This window comes from Doryrhamphus excisus, chromosome 23 (assembly GCF_030265055.1).
Source record: "Doryrhamphus excisus isolate RoL2022-K1 chromosome 23, RoL_Dexc_1.0, whole genome shotgun sequence".
Classification (NCBI taxonomy): Eukaryota; Metazoa; Chordata; class Actinopteri; order Syngnathiformes; family Syngnathidae; genus Doryrhamphus; species Doryrhamphus excisus.
Window position 1 is genome coordinate 9,039,293 of NC_080488.1, and position 14,429 is coordinate 9,053,721.

A 14,429-nucleotide genomic window follows, 5' to 3' on the forward strand; every position below is an offset into this window, starting at 1 on the left:
TAATAAATCTTCTTAATTATGCATACTTTATACCCAAATGAGTAGAGCATGATGATCATGAGTATCAATAAATTTTATTATAATGTGTAATTAAATGCAAATAATAATAAATAGAAATGATGATGACAGACTGTGGGTGAGTGGAATGCCACCAAATGTTTTTTTTTTCTTTCTTTCATTTGATTGACCACGGAGAATAGGCGTGTTCAGGAGACTCCACGTCCACCTTGCACCGAAATCCGCTCCTGGTTTTGCTTCTCCTCTCAGCCTTCACAAGTCTTACCTTCTCCCTGACTCTCAGCACTCCAGCATTGCTGTGCAAGCAGATGTTGTCTCTTTGAGGCCAGTTATTTCCATTTTTTTTTTTTGCATCTTGGCCACAGTGTTCTGTCGCCCGGCGAGAAAAGTGCAATCCCTTGGAGGTGCGCTGGAGGTGGTTTTCTTTATTTTGCTGAGGAATGACAGTATCGGTTTTGAGGGGGAACAGCACAACGCAGATGTCCGCGGGTGCGGGAAGGCATCATTGGCTATAACCACACCTGTGATTCGTTGTTGTGAGCAACCAGGACGCGCCAGGATGAGGACATGTGCTGATGAACACACTTTGACGTCGTCTTAAAAGTAGCTTCTGGTTACACACTCCGGAACTTAACAGCTCACCGTTTTATCATCGCTTTTCGTCTTGTCAAAGTTGATTTAAAAAAAAAAAAAAAGACGAATATGCGCATACTTCTGGGTCCCTTTGTCCGCTGTCCACTCGGCGAGACGCTTCTTGTACTCTGGCTCAGCTTCGCCGGTGTCACCTGCACCGGTAAGTAACTCTATCTTTATTTACTACGTTTCTAGCGATGCCAACATGTGTGTTTGTTTCACAACCTACACGGAAGTGTCTTCTGTTAGCATTAAACGCCACCAAATTGGCCTCAAGGTTACCTCTAATGTGCTCTGCAAGATTAAAACGTGATGCGTTCACATGTGTATTCTAATGTGCGGATTTCTCACAATCACACAGCATTGTTCTTTTTTTTTTTTTACACTATGCGTGAAGTTCTATGTGAACGTTCATGGCTGGAAATATGAGTAACCTGCACAATTGATGCTTGACCAGATGGGTCTTGTATAATGAATAGCAACGCACAGTGACACTGAGCTCCTTTAACTGTCACATAAACAACCTTGACGCCAGTAAATATACAGCACCAGATGGCTAATATGGTGCGACATGTACATTCACAGGCTGTTTCCTTTTCCTGGCTGGAGTATTCAGAAGCATGCATCTCTCTCCTCCCTATCCAAAAAAAAAAAAAAAAAAAAAAAAAAAAACTCCCATCCTGCTGCATTTGCAGGATGCTGACATCTTTATACCGAGTTGGGAGACAATCTCCTTGCTTTGATGAATTACATTTTATGATCTTAACTCCTGGTCGGATACTCTCACTTGCATGTAAATGTGCTTTAATGTACAAAATCATCACATTTTATTTACAGAAATGCAAATTCTAATTCAATTCTTGTCTTTTTTTTTGGTTAAAAGAAACATTTCTTCACAGTGACATTTAGCATAATCAATTACAGTAACTCTAATATTAATGTCATGTTTTTTTTTTTACAATTTTTCTCAATAACAAGCAGATTTCACTCACTATTTGCATTTCAAACTTGTTAACCTTGCTTTAGACGGAAGACAAAGATGTTAAAGTTGTGTAATTGTCTTGCTTCAGGGCACAGGGATGATGATGATGATGATGATGATGATGAATTAAGCGGGTTTTTCTCTTGCATCAATTAGCGTTTTAATTATGAATATATTACAACTAAATAAACAGTCAAGCCCCAGGGACTACATCGACTAATTTAAGTCGCGGTGCTTCAATTTGGGTGCATTTGATGCTATAGTCCCGGTTATCGATTTGTAGGTTTGTGTCATTTTCATGTTGTTTTACCCACTGTGGGTCACTTTTGCCGTGACCCAAAGTCGGGTTGAGTGTGAAAATTCCCGCAGGAGTTATACTGTTTGAGTTTCATACTCTTTGTTCGCTGTGTGATCGACTAGCAATGCATTCAGGGTGTTTTCCTTCACTCCCTCTCGCATCCCGGGATACGCTCCCATGTGTTTAATGTAGGGGAGAACAGGGGCACGTTAGATCAGTTTTATCCTCTTTGTCTCTTGGATCAGATTTCTAAGCACACACACACACGCTTTCGCTTCAGTCTGTCAATCTTCGTCACATATCAGGTCAATGTAAGCATGCTTACTCCCATCAGGCTTCCTTTATAGGACGGGGAAAGAGCCAGAAATGGATCGCAGGTAATGCAGTAGCCAATTCTTCCTACATCAGGACGAGGGACACTCTCCACTAAGATCAGTCAAACGATCCTTAGAGAGACAAGGCTGCTGACTCGGCGTTTGCTTGTATCAAAGGCCGTCTTTTTTTTTTTTTTTTTTTCTGCTGAGAAAAATAACTCAGTCACTAATAAAGGTACGCTTGTCAGTCTACATTTTAGCCAGCAAAGCACTTTTGCTTTTGCTGTGTGTTGCGAGTGGGTACACTTTGAGCCTCAGGAACAAAGTACTGTACTGCTTTGCATGCGTGTGCACAACATTTGATGCTTTCAATATGCAAAATGTGTATCGGGTGGTGTTTCCGCAAGGATTTGAATACATGCACGGGAGGTAGTTTGTGTTTTCCGTGAAATTATTTAAGATCCCGTTGCTTCTCACCTGTTGTGTAATGCCTGTCATTACTTCTTGATTACATTCAGTAGAGGAAAAAAAAAATAAATCCTGGATTTCACTTTGTTTTTTGCTCCCATTCCCTTAAGAGCGTTGCCAAGCAATTGTTGTCGGGTTCAGGGCGGGAGCATGGGAATTGGACACAGCCACCACCATCATCCTACTTGTACAAGCAATATCCGCAGGGTGTGCATTTTGTGATGATGCAAGCACATGGCCATTCAGCGATACCAGGCAGAAATATATTGCATAATCCGCAAAGTTGTTTGCGGCCATTGCCTCCTAATGCAAGGATTTCATTTGCCAAACGCATCTCATTGTTGTACTGTGATTCATCCCAGTGTTGTCTTTCTTGCTGCCAGTTTGTCTCCTCATTGACTCACTAAAGAATGCGATAAGGAGAAGCAAAGCTGAAATTAACATAATTTATTGGGGGAAATTGCCTTCTGGTCATTGGAATTTTAAAAGGGACTTGGTTTCCTTCCCATGCCTAATGCATGGTAAATGATGGGAATGTACTGTACTGTATGTGTGGGGGTAGTCTCTTACAAGGAAGTGATAATTCACTAGTAAATTATTTTTGTTTGGCCTCTAGTCATTGGAAATGAATCCAAATGATACATGCATTCAGAAGCCGGGCGCACTGGGGCAGGGATTATTTATCTTCTCAAATGCCAGAATTGACTATGTTAGTATGTACAAATACAGTTTTTTTTTTTAGAGGTCGGAAATTTCACTTTCAGACTGTCATGTAAAATTTGGAAAAGCACACATTTATGATTTTTAATACTCTTTGGAATGTAATTAGAATGTGTCTAATTCATTCATTCATTCATTTTCTACCGCTTTTTCCTCACGAGGGTCACGGGGGTGCTGGAGCCTATCCCAGCTGTCTTCGGGCGAGAGGCGGGGTACACCCTGGATTGGTGGCCAGCCAATCACAGGGCACATATAGACAAACAACCATTCACACTCACATTCATACCTATGGACAATTTGGAGTCGCTAATTAACCTAGCATGTTTTTGGAATGTGGGAGGAAACCGGAGTACCCGGAGAAAACCTGCACGGGGAGAACATGCAAACTCCACACAGAGATGGCCGAGGGTGGAATTGAACCCTGGTCTCCTATCACTAGACCGTCGTGCCGCCCAGCATGGCACTAAATTGAAATAAATTAAAATGAACAATGCTACTGAAAACACTTGTAACGACTTGATATGTAGTCAACCTGCGGCTAGCGCTAGCAGGTAAGGGCCACAGATGCGCACATTTATTTTATTGTCATGCAGCATCAAAACTTTTGGACTTTTGTGACAACTCCGATGTGTCTTGTTGGAAGTTTGTTTGGGAAACAATTACGGATGTCCGATATTAGCTTACCGATATCAGCCGATACAGGTACCGATATGTGTAACAATGGAATGTTACCAATTAACCTAGCATGTTTTTGGAATGTGGGAGGAAACCGGAGTACCCGGAGAAAACCCACGCATGCACGGGGAGAACATGCAAACTCCACACAGAGATGGCCGAGGGTGGAATTGAACCCTGGTCTCCTGAGGTCTGCGCGCTAACCACTAAATTGAAATAAATTAAAATGAACAATGCTACTGAAAACACTTGTAACGACTTGATATGTAGTCAACCTGCGGCTAGCGCTAGCAGCTAAGGGCCACAGATGCGCACATTTATTTTATTGTCATACAGCATCAAAACTTTTGGACTTTTGTGACAACTCCGATGTGTCTTGTTGGAAGTTTGTTTGGGAAACAATTACGGATGTCCGATATTAGCTTACCGATATCAGCCGATACAGGTAACAATGGAATGTTACCAATTAACCTAGCATGTTTTTGGAATGTGGGAGGAAACCGGAGTACCCGGAGAAAACCCACGCATGCACGGGGAGAACATGCAAACTCCACACAGAGGGTGGAATCGAACCCTGGTCCTCCTAGCTGTGAGGTCTGCACGCTAACCACTTGACCACCGTGCTGTGTCGGTGTTCTAGTAAAGGAAAGTAGTGATCGCTCCAAGGAGCCGCCTGAGAAGATCGACTCCTTATCATTTATTCATACGACTCCGTTTTATTTGAAGACAGCACCCTGATATAAACGTTTGTTTGACTCATGCAAAAAAAAAAAAAAGTCATCTCGGGTGTGCAGCGTTTTTGTGTGATTAATGGAGGCCGACATGGTAGTCCAGCACCAATGCATAAGGGGTAAACCGTGCATGTCATCGCAGGTCAGCTTGAAACAATCGAGAAAAGCGCTCCATTTGGTGACAAATACCCGATAATACACCTTATCGTTCACCGAGGTATGTCCCTTTGCTTATCATGTGCAAATTGCAATATTTGAGGAGTTTTAAAAAGGACACGGACATAACTGAGGACACTTGGAGGATGAACCTCGCAAGAAGGGGGGAGGTGTTATTTTCTGCAGTCTATGCAGAGGCCTCGCAAAGGCACTACGTCTCTGTCAAACTCTGCCCTTTTGTTTCAATTACCCCCATTTCTGTGATTCAGGTCCATGTGAGAATCGCTTAGGGAATGAAGTTTGGCCGTTCCCCTCCTGAAATGCGGTACATCATTATCGGAGTGTGTGTGTGTTTTTCTATCTGGCTAGCATAACATTGACCTCTCAACCTCTGATGCGGGACCAGATTACCACATACCTCAAAGGGTGCTCGTAGTAGTAACGTGAATGGTTTCTGACCCTCTTAAAACTAAAGCCAAATTAGCCAGCTATTTAATCTAACTCCAGATTCATGACATTACTGATCCTCTTCATTTTCATGCTCTTTTCACACATTTCCAGTGTTGTAGTGTAAACTAATTAAATCGGGTTTAGTGGGGCAGCATGTCAGGAACTCATTATGCATTGTAATGTCAAAAAAGACATTTAAAGGGTTATGTGTGCATTGATATCGGTTGAGTAAAATGCAGCAGGGCTCAGTTGGTAGAGTGGAAAGTTCCCGGTTCGATCCTCCGTCCTCTCTTGATCATGTCGGAGTGTCCTTGGGCAAGATACTGAACCACCAGTTGCCCCTGATGCTGCGTCATGAGTGGGTAAATGTGATAACTGGGGGTAAAGAAGAAGCCACACGGGATCTCCCCCTCGTAGACCCACCACCTACGGGGGCAAGCATAATGGTTCGGTGCATTGTGTGTTGGGTGGCGGCCAAGGCGACCTGGTCTTGGGCGGCCAAATCTGGTTCTTGGGACATGGAATGTCACTTCGCTGGTGGGGGAGGAACCTGAACTTGTGCGAGATGTTGAGATATTCCGACTAGACATAGTCGGACTCACCTCGACCCACAGTTTGGGTTCCGGAACCAAACTCCTCGAGAGGGGCTGGACCTTGTTCTACTGCAGGGGAAAATTCATGTTGTGGTTTTGCTTCGGAAAAGTGAAAAAACTAGATGAGATGCACCACCAGAGGAGCATCATCCCTGATGATAATGAGAAGATATGTATGAGAAGATGAAAGTCATGTAATGTTACAGTATTCATTCATTCATTTTGTACCACTTTTCCTCACGAGGGTCATGAGCATGCTGGAGCCTATCCCAGTTCTCTTCGGGCGAGAGGCGGGACACATGTTACAGTCTTCCCAATGCCAATTTCTCATCCCTGTGGAACCCCGTCTGTGATGACTTCGATAGCACTCTGCTTTCTTACAGATCAAGTCGATCAATACGAGATTATTTCAGAAGCATTCAATCAGACTTTCCATTCCGCTATTAAATAAAAACACAACACGGTTCCATTTTCTTGTAGCTGAGGTGTTTTCTACCACTGGAAATATCTTGTGTGGTTTTGGTTGAACTCTTATGTTTTCTGCCAGAGGCAACTTCCAGAACCCATAGTCTTAACTTTGTGGTTTTGTAGCTTATGTGTGAGATTCGTGACTAGCTCGCCCATTTTGTACTACACACAATGTGTGTGTGTAGATGCTTGGCTTGTACAGTGACAGTAGTGGTCTGTTAGATGTTCCTGATGTTCTTGCTCTCCAAGTGATCAATAGTCTTCTCCAAATGGTTAATTGGCCATCAGTCACTGTCTGGAGAAGTGCTTAGAAACCCAGGGGTGCCTCTGTTGCAGCTCATCATAGCAACATGTCCGCTCTTCCGAGTGCTCTTCTGGCCTTTACTTCAGGCCACGTGGTGAACGGGGAGGAAAGCGGATCTGAATGCAATATGGAGAGCCATAGATTAATAGTTCCGTAGTGAGGCCACCAGGGAGCGATGCGAAAGCCTCTTCCACTTCATCATCCGGCGGACTCGGGGAAAAAGGCCGCGCTTGGTAGCGAGTAAACAAGTCTGAAATGTTCTCAAGGTCACTTGATTCTAATTGACAGTTATCCATGTGATACAATTGTGTTTATTTATAATTGATAGAGGATGGTTTTGTTGAACTACTCACTGTATATCTATCTATTCCGTACATGTTCACACTCTCCAGAGAGGAGAAGTGGTAGGCAGATGCGCGCAGTATTAACAAGGCAGCTCAATGCCTTAAGAAAATTAGACGTTATTGCGCTACTTCAACCTTGAAGATATGCACACCTCCTTCCAAATGTATGGGCTCATTGGTATGCATCCTTTTGTTTAGCATTGCATGTAAAAGACATAATTAGAAATCACCTAAGGCTACCCAGACAGCCCTACCCTGCTGGGCCTTGATTGGCAAGGGTATCTGAGGGAGATCCGGCTCCGCCTGAGCCAGAATTTGTCATCTTGAAGTGATTTTGTTGACAAGACAGGAGGCACAGTGACCTTTTCTAATTATGTGTATGTGTCCAGGCACTGATGCCCGAGGCAAGCAATTCAGCGGAGTCAACAGAGCGCTGACTCTAAGAGCACGTTCGAGCCCTTATAGCATGTTTTGTTACGCAAGGTCAGGAAGAGCTGGTTTTAGGGACATTTATGGGAATAATACAGTATAGATCAGGGGTGGGCAAACTTTTTGACACGCGGGCCGCATTGATTTAACAAAACGGGGGGGCGGGGGGGGCAGACTATATATTTTACACGTAACAGTCCACCTGGTATTATTGTATCTGTAAAAGTGTCATGCAATCTGCTATTATTATTTATTATTTTATATTTATATTTAAATATTTTTATTTAAATATTTTATATTTAAATATTTTTATTTAAATATTTTATATTTAAATATTTTATATTTAAATATTTTTATTTAAATATTTTTATTTAAATATTTTTAAATATTTTAAAATTTATTATTATTATTATTATTATTATCATCATTATGCTTGTGTCCCTTTTTTCAGGAGCACTTTGTAAACAACAGACCACATCAAATAACAAAATTGATAAAACCATCAAAAGGTTGGCTCAAGCCATGATGCCAGTTCGTATGTTGAGTTTAAATGAAATACTTTGGAAAGAACGGACGGGCCGTATTCAAACACTTGGCGGGCCGGATGTGGCCCCCGGGCCGTAGTTTGCCCACCCCTGGTATAGATACAACAATTGAGGCTGCAAAAATAATGTGAATGATGATTTTTCTTGCTTAAGAATTCAGACCGTGACTGTCTGGGAGGATTTTTTTTTCCCCCCCGCTAGTACACACACTAGCGCACCGTGTTCAAGGCCATGTGCTTTTATGCTTTGAAGAAATCAACCTGCTTGTCTTTATTATCATTATTAGTGTTACTATTACGCTCCTCTTTGTCTTACTCTGCTTTAAAGAAACATCAATGTTCTTTGTGCATATTTTGAAATTAATAGAAAGTAATCCATCAAGTCAAAAACACTTTGACGGTACATGAATGCGCTTAATATATACAAGTTACTTCAATAATGTGTGATTGCTCCTCCTGTGATTTGATGAATGATAGCCAGCGATCCAATTAGACCTGACTGGTGAGGCTCGCCAAACATACTGTACCTGTATGTATGTATATATATATATAATATAAATTGGGCTGATAAAAAGCATGGCCAAAAACATTGGCATCTTTGGTATGCCTACAGTTATGGTCAAAAGTTGCGATACAAGTATTGTTTTTCACAAAGTATGCTGTGTTTCCAGATATTTTTGTCAAATGTTACTACTAAGCATTTCATACGTGTCCTTTGCTTTTATGGGCAATTCCATTAAGTTGATGTAAAGAGTTAATATTTGCATTGCTTCTTTTTCATTTCACCATGCTGTCAATTTACTGACTGACGGCCGCCCATTCTCGAATTATCAATGCTTAGAATTTGCCAGAATTTGCAAAGGTTTGTTTGCCCACTCTCCTCTTGAGGACTGACCACAAGTCCTCTGAGGAGTTCACTGGCCATCGGTAAACTGTGCAAATGACAGATCTGTCTTTTGTCATATTTGTTCTAATCAGGATTTAAGCCACAACCCAACAGTCACAAAAAAGCATTATATGTTCTCCTAGCAAATCAGTCCGTTATTAATGTATGGTAGCAGAAATATTGTACAGTATTTGTTCAAATCAATTGGGCTAATGGTAAAATATAAGATTTCCATCACACCATGGACCCAAAATGTCAATGATTTTGTTGGCATTGATCACTTTTGCCTTATGGCAAGGTCCATCGTGCTGGAAAAAAACATTGGTTGTCACTAAACTGTTCTTGGATGCTTGGGCGAAGTTGCTCTCGTAGGATGTTATGGTGGCATTCTTTATGTATGGTTGTGTTCTTAGGCCACTTTGTGACCGAGCCCACTCTGTTAACAGAGAAACAAGAATGATTTCAGGATGCTTTACTGTTGGTATGACATAGGACTCATGGTAGGAGTCACTTTTTCTACTCGGGGTAAGTTTTTTCCGGATGCCCTGAGCAATTGGAAAAGGGATTCATCAGGAAAAACGACTTTACCCTGGTGTTCAGGAACCCAATACCCGTACCTTTTGCTAATACCAGTCTGTCTGTGATGTTTTTCTTAGACAAAAATGGCTTTCCATGACACCAGGGCAACACGTGCATGTTTCTTTCGATTTGTCCTATATTTGCCCGTAGCCAGCACGTAGTTTTACTATACATTCCATACTGTACAGAGAACCGGAACCTACGCACTTTGCCTTCAATACCCACGTAAGTAACAGCACAGTCAGTCAAGAGTGGGTCAGTCAAGATGCATTATCCTTTCTGTTATAAACCTGACATCAATTGATATCAAATGCTTACAATTGAATGCATCACATAATCAGTTCACAGTTCCACATGTCCAAAAGGAGTAGGAAGAAGCAAAGCTTATTAAATCCTACCCCTCCATCTGGTACTTTTTACAATCAGTAACTGTTACATTTGTTCACTTCCTGCTTTCCATAATACAGTTTAAGGTTTTTTTTTTGTTTTTTTAATAATGTACCTCGTACCGAAGTACGAGGTGATATGACCATACAATGACATAATGGTTACCATAGTAACTGTCAATATAGTGATATATATAGCACATCATGACTGGTTCAAGACTCTTCATCCTTGTATTTAGCAAACATAAACTGCTTGTATTGTTTCTTGAATTGGCTCATCGTTGTGCATTGTTTGATTTCCTTACTCAATCCATTCCATAGTTTGATTCCACATACTGAAATGCTATGGCTTTTTAACGTAGTCCTAGCATATAAGTGTTAAAAAAATGTAGTTCTTCCCTGAGATCATATTTCTCCTCTCTTGTAGAGAAGTATTGGATGACATTTTGAGGTAATTGGTTATTTTTAGCCTTATGTATTATTTTAGCTGTTTGAAAATTAACTATATTAGCAAGTTGAAGTATTTGCGATTTTCGAAATAAGGAGTTAGTATGTTCTCTGTAGGCGGCATTATGAATTATCCTTACTGGCCTTTTTTGCAGTACATTTATCGAGTGAAAATTGCTTTTATAGTTATTACCCGATATTTCCACACAATAAGTAAGAAATAGTTGCGGAAGAACAGATGTTTTTATTGCCGATTTATACTTCCTTTTTGAAAATAATTTTTTTATTGAAGTACCTCTTTCCGTGGAGAACAGCTGCTTTTGTTGGTGCCCATGCCTCTTCTGTCAAAAAGACAGCATTAGGTCACCAACATTAGAGTCATTATTGATATTTTGTCCTAATTGGAGAATTCACTCGAGTCATGTTACTGTCTTGAGAGTTCTTTTACAGATGGACAGCAGTTTTTCTTATTTTTTTCTTATTTCAAATACTTTAGCTAAACCTGTCCAGGTGCTCTTTCCGTTTTTTTTTTCGTTCAATTCCTGTATCTCACGATGATGGCAAACACCCGCTGACACTATCCATACGAATGTGAGGATCTGTTTGTGCAGTGTGGCAGTCATTTAATGAATGTGAGTTGGTGTCCAATTTCAAGCAGTCATTTAATGTACATCAGCCTCGGACTGAGCTCAGGTCATATGATATTGTTAACGGCTCCTCTAATGACTTCATTCATTCTTCATTGCTGCATGGCTCCAACACATTGTGGCTCTTCGTTCCGTTCCGTTCCGAGCGTCCCATCGCTCGTTGTCAGGATTTTTCTCACTTCAGTTTTTGCAAATGAATGTTAAATGGTTTGCATTTATATAGAGCTTTTCTACTTTTAACGGTGCTCGCCGCATCTTAGAGTAAACTCAACTCATGTCTATGAAAAATAATACAATAAACTGTGTGTATATACATATAGGTTAAATGGACATGAGAAATTAATCAATGGATTTATAGGGTTGGTAAATTTTTGGGATGATATGATAAAATTTAGGTTGAGTGGTTAGCGCGCAGGCCACACAGCAAGGAGACCGGAGTTCGATTCCACGCTGAGCCATCTCTGTGTGGAGTTTGCATGTTCTGCCCGTGCATGTGTGGGTTTTCTCCGGTTTCCTCCCACATTCCAAAAACATGCTAGGTTAATTAGCGACTCCAAATTGTCCATAGGTATGAATGTGAGTGTGAATGGTTGTTTGTCTATATGTGCCCTGTGATTGGCTGTACCCCGCCTCTCGCCCGAACACAGCTGGGATAGGCTCCAGCACCCCCGCAACCCTCATGAGGAAAAAGTGGTAGAAAATGAATGAATGAATGAATGAATGATTAAATACAGGACGCGGGGTTAGCGCTCAGGCCACACAGCGAGGATACCGGAGTTCGATTCCACCCTGAGCCATCTCTGTGTGGAGTTTGCATGTTCTCCCCGTGCATGCGTGGGTTTTTTCCGGGTACTCCGGTTTCCTCCCACATTCCAAAAACATGCTAGGTTAATTAGCGACTCCAAATTGTCCATAGGTATGAATGTGAGTGTGAATGGTTGTTTGTCTATATGTGCGCTGTGATTGGCTGGCGACCGGTCCAGGGTGTACCCCGCCTCTCCCCGTGCCAATCTATTCCAGTTGTTCAGGGTAGCTGCTTTCACAAAATTAGATCCACTGTCAGTTGTTAGTCTCATTCCCATTCCTGAAGAGACTCCTTCAACTCACCAGTTTCTTCAGCCATGCTAATTTTCTCTATTTTAGTTGTTTTGTTGTGTTTTATTCATTGTTTGAATAGAATATCTTGGAATATACATTTTTCTGAGACAAATTTTCTCTATATCGTTCATGATCCTGATATCGCCCAAATTCTCCCCACTCCAAATTGAAGATCTTGGTTGTGGATATTTTTCTTGTATCAATCCCAGTTTTTTTTTTCATTTTTTTATCTGGTTGAGTTTGCAGACTGCTCTTGGCTACCCTATCAGACAATTCATGTTTCTATTTTTTTTTTTTTTTATGGCATCTGCCCTTTTCGAAGACAAGTCCGGTGGTGTGTAGGGATCTCAAATTGATCCCAAGACTGTGGCCGTAAATGTCGCCAAAGGTTGATTGTTCATGAATACACAACAGCCTATTGAATCGTGTGTACAGCCAAAGGAGTTAGGAGGCAACAGCTTAAGTAGTCTTTTTTTATTGTGGATTTTCCCGTGTGTCAAAAAAAGAAGAGTTTTGTGGATGCAGTAGTCAGTAGTTTACATTTTATCACCACATCAGATTTGCCCTCCGCTTGTAAAAATGATGTGATTGACATATTTGGTTTTGAAAGGTCGACTATGCCCTCAGTCGTCAAAAACATTGTCATGTTGTGTATCATCAAATGTTGGGAGATAATAAATAAGGATAAAATGTATTTTTTTGTCAGTTTATAGACTCGCCTATCTTTGTATTCACTTTTAGTTGGGAGCCGAATTTTACCAATTTTACAGTAATTTGCTTTTCAAAGGTCGACTATGCCCTCAGTCGTCAAAAACATTGTCATGTTGTGTATCATCAAATGTTGGGAGATAATAAATAAGGATAAAATGTATGTTTATTTTTTTTGTCAGGTTATAGACTCGCCTATCTTTGTATTAACTTTTAGTTGGGAGCCGGGTTTTACCAATTTTACAGTAATTTGCTTTTCAAAGGTCGACTATGCCCTCAGTCGTCAAAAACATTGTCATGTTGTGTATTATCAAATGTTGGGAGATAATAAATAAGGATAAAATTTATGTTTTTTTTGTCAGGTTATAGACTCGCCTATCTTTGTATTCACTTTTAGTTGGGAGCCGGGTTTTTACCAATTTTACAGTAATTTTCTTTGCCAAGGTCGACTATGCCCTCAGTCGTCAAAAACATTGTCATGTTGTGTATCATCAAATGTTGGGAGATAATAAATAAGGATAAAATTTATGTTTATTTTTTTTTGTCAGGTTATAGACTCGCCTATCTTTGTATTCACTTTTAGTTGGGTGCCGGGTTTTACCAATTTTACAGTAATTTGCTTTTCAAAGGTTGATTATGCCCTCAGTCATCAAAAACATTGTCATGTTGTGTATCATCAAATGTTGGGAGATAATAAATAAGGATAAAATTTATGTTTATTTTTTTTTGTCAGGTTATAGACTCGCCTATCTTTGTATTCACTTTTAGTCGGGAGCCGGGTTTTACCCATTTTACAGTAATTTGCTTTTCAAAGGTCGACTATGCCCTCAGTCGTCAAAAACATTGTCATGTTGTGTATCATCAAATGTTGGGAGATAATAAGGATAAAATGTATGTTTTTTTGTCAGGTTATAGACTCGCCTATCTTTGTATTCACTTTTAGTTGGGTGCCGGGTTTTTACCAATTTTACAGTAATTTTCTTTGCCAAGGTCGACTATGCCCTCAGTCGTCAAAAACATTGTCATGTTGTGTATCATCAAATGTTGGGAGATAATAAATAAGGATAAAATGTATGTTTATTTTTTTTGTCAGGTTATAGACTCGCCTAACTTTGTATTCACTTTTAGTTGGGAGCTGAGTTTTACCAATTTTACAGTAATTTGCTTTTCAAAGGTCGACTATGCCCTCAGTCGTCAAAAACATTGGCATGTTGTGTATCATCAAATGTTGGGAGATAATAAATAAGGATAAAATGTATTTTTTTTGTAAGGTTATAGACTCGCCTATCTTTGTATTCACTTTTAGTTGGGAGCCGGGTTTTACCAATTTTACAGTAATTTGCTTTTCAAAGGTCGACTATGCCCTCAGTCGTCAAAAACATTGTCATGTTGTGTATCATCAAATGTTGGGAGATAATAAATAAGGATAAAATGTAATTTTTTGTCAGGTTATAGACTCGCCTATCTTTGTATTCACTTTTAGTTGGGAGCCGGGTTTTTACCAATTTTACAGTAATTTGCTTAAGTTTCTTCTAATTGTGCAAAGTGGAT

The 14,429-nt window shown here is 40.4% G+C and overlaps 1 protein-coding gene across 4 annotated transcripts in view; it reads left to right on the top strand.

Moving 5' to 3' along the window:
• The first annotated feature begins 279 nt into the window (after positions 1-279).
• Positions 280-14,429, top strand: part of unc5a (unc-5 netrin receptor A) — a 226,806-nt gene continuing 212,656 nt past the window's right edge. For all 4 annotated transcript variants that reach the window (XM_058063405.1, XM_058063406.1, XM_058063407.1 and 1 more), the window contains exon 1: positions 280-811. In XM_058063405.1, coding sequence (XP_057919388.1) covers positions 721-811 — 91 coding nt within the window. In that variant the 5' untranslated portion in view covers positions 280-720. The remainder of the gene's footprint in view (positions 812-14,429) is intronic.